At 48.5% G+C, this 8,767-nt stretch overlaps 2 protein-coding genes across 2 annotated transcripts; both read right to left on the bottom strand.

Moving 5' to 3' along the window:
• Window positions 1–1,577: 1,577 nt before the first annotated feature.
• On the bottom strand, window positions 1,578–3,993 carry LOC123168546 (putative glycerol-3-phosphate transporter 5). Its single transcript, XM_044586426.1, has 2 exons — window positions 2,900–3,993; window positions 1,578–2,269 (listed from the first exon to the last, which is right to left on the bottom strand). Exons 1-2 carry the CDS (start codon window positions 3,840–3,842, stop codon window positions 1,752–1,754), a joined length of 1,461 nt encoding a protein of 486 aa, XP_044442361.1. The 5' UTR covers window positions 3,843–3,993; the 3' UTR covers window positions 1,578–1,751.
• A 523-nt stretch (window positions 3,994–4,516) lies between these two features.
• On the bottom strand, window positions 4,517–7,848 carry LOC123167558 (hydroxyproline O-arabinosyltransferase 1). Its single transcript, XM_044585392.1, has 8 exons — window positions 7,301–7,848; window positions 6,346–6,413; window positions 6,060–6,261; window positions 5,879–5,976; window positions 5,683–5,752; window positions 5,511–5,582; window positions 5,317–5,430; window positions 4,517–5,033 (listed from the first exon to the last, which is right to left on the bottom strand). Exons 1-8 carry the CDS (start codon window positions 7,712–7,714, stop codon window positions 4,962–4,964), a joined length of 1,110 nt encoding a protein of 369 aa, XP_044441327.1. The 5' UTR covers window positions 7,715–7,848; the 3' UTR covers window positions 4,517–4,961.
• Window positions 7,849–8,767: the final 919 nt, after the last annotated feature.

Raw genomic sequence — 8,767 nt, 5'->3', positions numbered from 1 at the left:
GTGAAGAATCACTCGGAGTACAGAAGATCTAAAGCCACCCCAGGATGGCAACGGTCAGGCGTTCACTCCCTAGTCATAAAGTCCATTAACAGCTGGCGTTACCAGTGACGCCCCTGTCCTAACTCGCATTGAACCCTGTGTAACCGAGGGCTGGAGGGACTTGGCGCACTCTATATAAGCCACCCTCTTCCTCTGGCACAAGGGTTCGCACCCCCTGTAACTTCAACACACGTCCAGTCGACAAGCCTTAGCGGCACCGAGACGTAGGGCTTTTACCTCCTCCGAGAGGGGTCTGAACTCATAAACTTGTGTGTACAACCTCGCCGTAGTTAGGGCCTTGCCTCCTCATACGTACTCTATACTCTTACTGTCAGATCTGTTCCCACGACAATGTTCCCCCTAGATTTATTGTTTCAGATGTAATGAACGATGTATCGCTATTTATTTTGCAATAAAGTGCGCCATGACGGCTTTTCTTAAAAAAAAAGTTAGCGCAGAGACGACGACACACTCATTGATTAAACCGCAACCGCTAGCAAGTAAGTAGGAATAAAATATATAGATGATGTCTTTTCTAGAGATTGTGTAACAAAATATGTAGTAAAGCCATCACCTCTAGGGCAACTCTTCTGCGCCTCGTCGACAAAAATCATCTGACATGACTAAAACAAAACAAGTTTGACACCACACCGTTGCCATTTGTGCACACGTCCTGATATTTCAAGATCACGCGACGGGACAAGGGGTCATACTTTGCACCATTGTGGGTCACCGAATAGTTGATTAACCGATTTTTCGGTTGATTAACTGAAATTCGCCTCTTTATCCCGACTCAGCACCCGACCGATACAGTATGTACCAGTTACAGATATCCTGAACATTGCTTTGCACACAACAATCTTTTGGCAGTTGAACAATCTACAACTGGAGAAGGAATAAGCAATCACCACAAACACGGATGCCATGGTGATGTTATGTTACTATGGTGCAAATAGAAAACCGCACACGCGAGGGGACCCGCACCCCCCGGATCATGTCCGCGAAGCCAGCCTGCGCCCCGCCAAACCACAGCAGTCTGTATGCGGCACTGGATGACAGGGCGTTACGGGCCAACTCCTCCGCGCGAGGGGGGGGGGGGGGGGGGGGGGAGCAGCATGTCGTGTCGAATATGATACTCCCTCCGATCCAAATTAATTGACGCAGTTTTAATACAACTTTCTAGTGATTTTTGGATCATGATTTAACAGTAATAAAATATATAGAGGACATCTTATCTAGAGATAGTAATAATTCATAAAAATATGTAGTAAAGCCATCCACTCAAGGGAAACTTCTCTGCTCCTCGTCCACAAAAATCATGTGACGTGACTAGAACATGGTTGACGCCACATCATTGCCATTGTACAAGTCCTGATATTTCAAGATCATGCAACGGGGCGAGGCTCATACTTTGCACACAGCAATCTTTTGGTAGTTGAACAATCTATACAAGTGGAAAAGCAATAAGCAATCAGAACAAACACGGATGCCATGGTGATGTTTTGTTTAATCCCCTTACTGAGAGGTACTATGGTGCAAATAGAAAAGGAACATTTGTATCCAGCCTTCCATTTCCATGGGTGTGCATATGTGCAACCAACCAACGAACCAATTTACAAGAACCAAGAAATGGCCGTAACCTAACTCCTACAGACTTCTACAATTCCCACGAAAAAAGCCTCTCGCAGTTCCGAAGCGCTGGCAAACAAAGCCTAACGCCTGGCACCGATCTTGGCGACTATCTCGTCCCTCGCTATGCGTATCAAAAACACGAGAGCAAGGGATATGGACACAATCAGCATGAAGAACACACTGTTCCATCCTCTTGTCGAAATATACCCTGTCAGTAAGGGGCCTAACGCTGCGCCGACAGAGCCGGTGCCATCGATTATCGCAGAGACGGTGGCTAGTGCTCGTGAATTCCCCTTGATCGCGTCTTGGGTGCCGAGATCGGTTGCGACGGCCGTGGTGATGAGGGAGTATGGGCCGTTCACGAAGTAGCCAGAGATGAACATGAGGGCGATGTTGTGACGCATGGATATGCTTCCGAATGTCCGGTAAAGGATAAGAGCGGGGATAGAGAGGAGAAGGAACAGAGCTGATGTTATAGCTCTGGCACCTATTGCGTCTGAGAGGAAGCCAGCTGAAATCCCTCCCAACACTCCTCCGATGTCGAATACAATGGACAGAATTCCTGAAGCCTTGTGTGACAAGAACTGCCCTGCTACAGCTGCAACATTGCATAATGTAATGTAAGTACACATGATGATTAAGCTAACATTAAAAATCATAGTCGGGAAAAGTTCTACACCGAATGAAAAATGCTTGCAACAAGTAGCAATAACCTCCCAATGGCACTTGTCACTTTTAATTTACTCCTAGCCTTAGAACTACTGAACTACAGAAGCAAACCCAAGGAAGCATGGGTAGGTTACACAATATCATAAACTAGACGAACCACTGCCTCACCCGTGTGTCAACTGTTATGATATCTCTACCTGTAAAAGTAGGAAGATAAATGATGCATGGAGACCATACATGTTGGTAGCATCCAGTTTACTCAACAAAAAGAGGGTTCTTCAATTCAATATGCCACATTTTAACCTCTTAGAACAGCTTAGTAAACTAACACTGCTACATTGCTACTTATATAAAGGTAGAAATGCTGAAAATGAAACCCAAAAGAGAATTTAAAGGCGATCCCTGAGAAAAACTAGACATCAATTAGCCCCATTACATTGCATAAACAGAAGTTTTTTTATTTGCAGATCTTAAATTCTTGATTGTGCACGAAAATGCAGATTATGTTGTCCAATAAGAAGCGAGCAGATAACAAAGTGGTAATATAAGCACATAGTACCATTGTTCCGGATGTAGAATGGCAACCAGTAGAGGAAGGTATAAGCAACAAGCTTGGAGAAGAAGAGGCAGAATGCATATTCCGCGACACCTGGCAATCTCCATGCCTCCAAGAACCCAATGGCCGTAGGTAATTGGGACCCCATTTCCAATTCCAATTCACCATCATCATCCACTTCAACCTCTTTCTTGTCCTCTACAAGAAGCTCCACCTCCTCCCCACCATCCCCATTCATCTCAACCTCCATGGCATCCAGCTCCAGGCCAGCATCACTCGGGTGAGCGACCAAGAACACCAGCACCAGAACCCCAAGCGCGGCAATGACGAATGCCGGCACCAAGAACGACCACCCCCACCCGAACTCGAGCACGGCGGCGGCGAGGACGGAGCCGGCGATGTTGCCGACGGAGGTGTGCGAGTTCCACACCCCCATGATGGTCCCGCGACGGGAGGTGTGGCCGAACCAGTTGCCCACGACGGCGACGACGCAGGGCCACCCGGCGGACTGGACGACGCCGCTGGCGACCTGCGCGGCGAGGAAGAAGGGGAGGCTGTGGACGCCGAGGAAGTAGGCCGCGCCGAGCGCCGCCGACGCGGCCCCCGAGGCGAGCATGGCGGCGCCGAGGAGGACGCGCAGGTCGGCGCGGTCGGCGAGGTGGCCCGCGGCGAACATGGCGGCGGCGTAGGCGGCGAGGAAGGCGACGTCGAGCTCGCCCAGGCGGTGGGTCCCCTCGGGCCCGGTGAACGGCGCCCAGCCCGCGGAGAGGACCGCCTTGACGATGCTGGGCGGCTTGCGGGAGGCGTGGAACGCCGCGTAGGCCGCGAAGGTGAGCGCCAGCACCGCGTACTGGCGCCGCCGGACGCCCCGCGCGGTGCCGCCGACGGCGGGGGCATGGCCTCCGTGAGGGAGCGCCGGGGAGGCTGGCGCCGCCGCGGGTTCCATCGGAGGATGAGGAGGCGGCGGCGGGGGCTAGGGAGGGGAGGAGGGGCCTGTGGTCATCGGAGGCGGCGAGGTGGGATCTGGCAGGCAGGCAAAGGGAAGAAAAATGACGACTGGGAGGAGAAGTAGTACGAACGAGGGAATTGACTTTTCCCTGTGAGGAAACCAGTTTTTTCTTCTTTGCTAAATTAATGGTAATGTTATTTGGCGAACGTCAGCTCGGAGGGGATGACAAGCGAACGCTTTTTCCTAGCACTTTTACTTGCTTCATGAAATCAAACGGTGGCGGTTTTAAACAAAAATGTCTTCTTCTCAAGAAACTGCCATGTTGTTCCGAAGAAGTTGTCAACCCCTCGCAACTAAAACTATCAGTAAAATCGTTCGAAATGCCACTCCCTTCTAGCGAACATTCGCCAGCTAAGAGTCCTAAATGCATATAAAAGAGGAAAAAATGTCGGCATAACAAAATGTGGTGTGTTCAAGGTGTGATTTATGTTGTTGATTTTGGCCTCTAACAGCTGCAGTCTGATTAAAATGAGCCTTTGTGTAGGTGAAGTGATTATGCATAATTTATACCACGTAGGCAGAAGACAAAGATCATTAGTGTAAGCTAAGCAAGTAAGGGCGAATATATCACTTCTTGAAGGGCAAATTCTTTCTATACAACCACAGTTATATTACTCATCAAGCTTGAATACTCGATTCATGCATTGCAGCTTCTGTTCAAATGAAAAAACAAGTAAACAGAGGATTCCATTGTCTTGCCTAAAATACAGTGTCCGTGACTTTTCTGAAGGGGAAAGGACTCAGGATGAAGTCACAACTCACAAGTCAGGAATGAGCATCAAGAACAAGAGCTCAACACGCCTCACACTCATTTCCATTGTAATTCTCACCTAAGACATCCTATATGTGTGACTGTAACTAAGGAGATCATGTTGTTTTTGCACTGGTTTTGCTTCCGGATTTCGGCAATCCAAGGCCAGAATACACACGCTTGGAGTCAGGGCCCTGGATAAATTCGTATGAGCCACTTATCCAAGCTTGGCCGGTGATCGAGCGAACAAAATCGGCTTTTTTTTGCGATTCAAATCGGCTTGACAAGTATCAGATTGCACAAGGTCACTCAGTTGCGTACGATTCCCAGTTGGGTATGCTGGCCGTTGCTTCATTAACCATTTTCACAAGTGTCACCTGCGAAAAACACAAAATCCACTATACGCGTTAACAAATATTCCAAGAACATAGGATAAAGGCATAGTAAAAAAGGGACTTGTGGTAGTTGTGAATGTACTGAGTACTGACAAAGATAACAACACTCTTCATAAAAGACTAGATAACCAAGACAGTGCGGGTTCGGTACAGAATAAAAAAGAACAGTGCAGAAAATTCAGAATAATGGCCACTAGAATGACAAAAGTAAGGGTCCTTGAACGGAAAACTAATATTAGAAGCTGTAGGCAGAACTGGACCGTACCACACTTTGAGGTACGCCATTCGGAGGTAATAGCAAATTTCTAGGAGGAGGTTTATTCTCGTACGATCTTTTGTCAAACCTCCACTCTCCAATTTTGCCATAAGTCAATTTGCCCTAGTTAAGAGAAGAACATGGTTAAAGAACGAACTTCTAAGACGAATCCTGAAATTTTGCGTCAAGAGAGAACTATATACCTTCATATCATAATCACACCCATAAGTATAATGTATAATAAATGAATCACCAATTTCAAGGTCCCATGGTGGCTAAAACAACAGAATGGAATTATCAGCTCAGCGCAAAATTGCACAATTCCCCAAAATACATGGGTCACATGCTCATAAACCAAACAGTCACATACTAAACCTGAATCATGAAATCCTTGTGTAAGATGTTCCCCACTCCATGGAGAGCAGATGATACAGCATACGCATACCTGTTTTCCAGAATAACAGCATAGAGACGTCAGTATACAGAATAGTGAGATATGCTGCGCGCCTGATTGAAAGCTTGAACATATTATTGAAATTAGATGATGAATGAATGATTGGTAGGCCTTTACATTTCAAGAACCCAGCCAAATGCTTTATCTGCTTCGGGATCTTTCTTCATTGCTAACGAAATATTCATCCATGTTGGTGCGATCCTAGAAAGAGATTCCTAGCAAATCAGGGAGAATATAATTGATTAATTACTTCAGTAAGAGTAGATGCTCTGAATATATTCCACTGCGAAAAAAATACCTTCTCAATGATGACAGGAGAATTTCCTATTGGGTCAATGTTAGTGATCGGCCCTTCCTTTTCAGGGAAGAATTTACGCAGCACTTTTTCATATTTTTTGGGCTCGATATAGAAGAAAGGGAAAGCTGCTGCCCGGCCATCTCTTGATAAGTTTGGGATTGGTTTGACAATAAGATGATCTGGCTCTACCATCAAGATATATCTACAGCACATATGGAAATGAACTAAGACATTGATTCTGAAGGTTGATGTATGCTTCTTTTATATGAGTTTTCTATAAACTTACTCTTCTGGAATGTCTGCCTTCTGGAGCCATTGAACAAATGCCCAGGGCCTATTAAGAACAATGTATCCCTGAGATTTGGATGAGCTCTGTTAAGAGAAAATTCTAACAAGCAGCATTCTGGGAACAATTTGCCACAGAAAAAGAAACATTCTCAAAGATAAAATGCATGCTTTTGGTACTAAGGCTCGGTGAGAAACTTTGTGAGATCTTGAATGTTTGTCCATCAGTATGCCAGTCATGTTGCTACAATAAAACTGAACAATGATAGGAGTAGATTATATCCAAACAGTGACAGTTCCACTTTACCATAAGGCTCTGTCATCATGAGAGACATACTGAGTACTGACTAAAGGTTTATTAGCAGCTGGCATCCTAAGTCGATGGTTCTTGCTCTGGACGCCACATGATGAAAAGTGGGTAGCAGCAGGGTCCAATCCTGTTTACTCATCCTAGCTGCCAGACAGTCTTTTCCATCAACTTGGCCCTGGCCATTTTCTCAGATCCACATGCACTTGATCCCCACATGTTTGCATAACAAGGTAAGGCAGGACAGCTGTTGTTTCGTCCAGAAGTTCAACGCTCATGTGTCAGTGGAACTATAATCTATGCCCTGACCTTTCCAGTGCGGCAGAAGTGGAGGACTTGGGACATCAAATTTGTTATACGGAGTAGTGGTGATGTGTTAGTGTTATATATGGAACTCAAACTGAGCATGAAACTGAACACGAACCAATGTCTAGACAGTTTCAGGAACTTCTTTGCCGATCTTCCTATCAACCGATTCACGTGATCCGCACGAACAACCCGCATTTCTCCGGAACCTCTACCCAACCGGCAACAGCAAACCAGGGAAGCAACAATTTTTATTTTATTTTAAAAAAGAAAAACACCGAGCAACATGGTAAAAATAAAATTGCCGTTTCACCTAACCGAGCAACTGAGCGCGGGGTGTTACCTGATCCGCCCCGTCGGGGAGCGGGTCGGCGACGAAGGTGGGGATCTCGTGGACGAACTCGTCGGGCCTCCCGGAGTGCAGGATCCTGGTGAAGCCGCCCATGTCGGCGCCGCCCGCCCGCCGCCGCGCCTGCTTGAACCAGTGGTACATGACGCGGCACTGCCACGTGTTGTACACGGACCCCGACGCGGTCACCGCGGTGTGGAACAGCCTCCGCCCGCCGGTGCCGCCGGCGCGACCGGAGGCGAGGCGGCGGGAGGAGGAGGAGGAGGATGCGGTGGTGGCGGCGGGGAAGGAGGCGGTGGGGAGGGGCAGGAGGGAACGGGAGGAGAGGAGCACGTTGTAGGTGAGGAAGGCCGCGGAGACGGCGATGAGCACGAGCCGCAGCGCGCCGCGGCCGCACGGCGCGGCCATGGCGAGGTCCCGGGTGGAGGTTGGGAGAGCGGGGACTCGAGTGCGCGTGCGCGTGCGCGGCGTGGACAGTGCTGCTGCCCCGAAAGGCCAACACTGAACGCTACGCCAAGCAAACCTCCATCTAACGTCCACCTGATCTTTAGGATACCCAAGAAAATGGAGCTGAAAGATGGTACTAGTTTCTTCTCTTTTATTTTCTTGCGAAGGAAAGATAGCTTCTTCGTAAGAGTGTTTTCATTTGCATACATCATGATTTACATATAGCCAGGAAAGATATCTGCATTTCACTAAAGAACAAGAGGAAATTTTTCATTTATTATTTGGGAAACACTGGAGATCACCTGATTGATTTATGTTCGCCCTGTCGACCGCCTTGAGCGTGTGATACGTACCCCCGGGATGACAAAAAAGACCACTTTCAAATGAAATTGACAGAAGAGATCACCCCAGCCATGGCGGCAGGCGCATCAGCCGACGCGTGGCACCTACCGCCACACGGCCAGGTGGCAGCAGGCGCATAACACTGTTCTGGAACGGCGGACTGCATGTGGTCCCTGCCACCTAGTGTGGTGGCGGCAAGACTATTTGCCTGCTGCTATTTCGTCTGTATTTTGTTTCATCTGATCTGACAAATAATGCCACAGATTCGTATGCCCTTGTTGTTGATTTCTAGACGTGCAGTGTATTCTTTTACAAATAATAATTCTTTATTTACAAATAATAATACGAGCCTTCGTCGCGGGCCTCATCCTCGGCATCCTCGCACCAGCCTCAATGCCCAGCGGAACATCACCGCCGCAGGCCTCATCGTCGGCCTACTCGTGCCGGGCGATTCACCCGGCGGCCCTTCACCACCACGGTCTCATCGTCGGCCTCCTCGTGCCGGCCTCATCGCCCGGCGGACCTGCTCCGACGCGGGCTTCATTGTCGGCCTCTTCGCATTGGCCTCATCGCCTGGCAGACCTTCGCCGCCGGAGGCCTCAACGTCGGCCTCATCGCCCGGCGGAACTTCTCCGTCGCGGGCCTCATCGTCGGTCTCCTTGCGCCGGCTTC

This window comes from Triticum aestivum, chromosome 7D (genome assembly GCF_018294505.1).
Source record: "Triticum aestivum cultivar Chinese Spring chromosome 7D, IWGSC CS RefSeq v2.1, whole genome shotgun sequence".
Classification (NCBI taxonomy): Eukaryota; Viridiplantae; Streptophyta; class Magnoliopsida; order Poales; family Poaceae; genus Triticum; species Triticum aestivum.
The sequence above is the reverse complement of the archived record's forward strand: the minus strand, read 5'-3'. Positions and strand labels throughout refer to the sequence as shown.

Bases quoted from the DNA above. Each gene is read 5' to 3' on its own strand.
- LOC123167558 (XM_044585392.1), bottom strand. From the start codon at position 7,714: ATGGCCGCGCCGTGCGGCCGCGGCGCGCTGCGGCTCGTGCTCATCGCC. The intron at 5,431-5,510 runs GTATATAGTTCT...TCTCTTAACTAG, and splicing joins GGTGTGATTATGATATGAAG to GGCAAATTGACTTATGGCAA. The intron at 5,034-5,316 runs GTACGGTCCAGT...TGTTTTTCGCAG, and splicing joins ATGGCGTACCTCAAAGTGTG to GTGACACTTGTGAAAATGGT.
- LOC123168546 (XM_044586426.1), bottom strand. From the start codon at position 3,842: ATGGAACCCGCGGCGGCGCCAGCCTCCCCGGCGCTCCCTCACGGAGGC. The intron at 2,270-2,899 runs GTACTATGTGCT...GCAATGTTGCAG, and splicing joins ATTCTACATCCGGAACAATG to CTGTAGCAGGGCAGTTCTTG.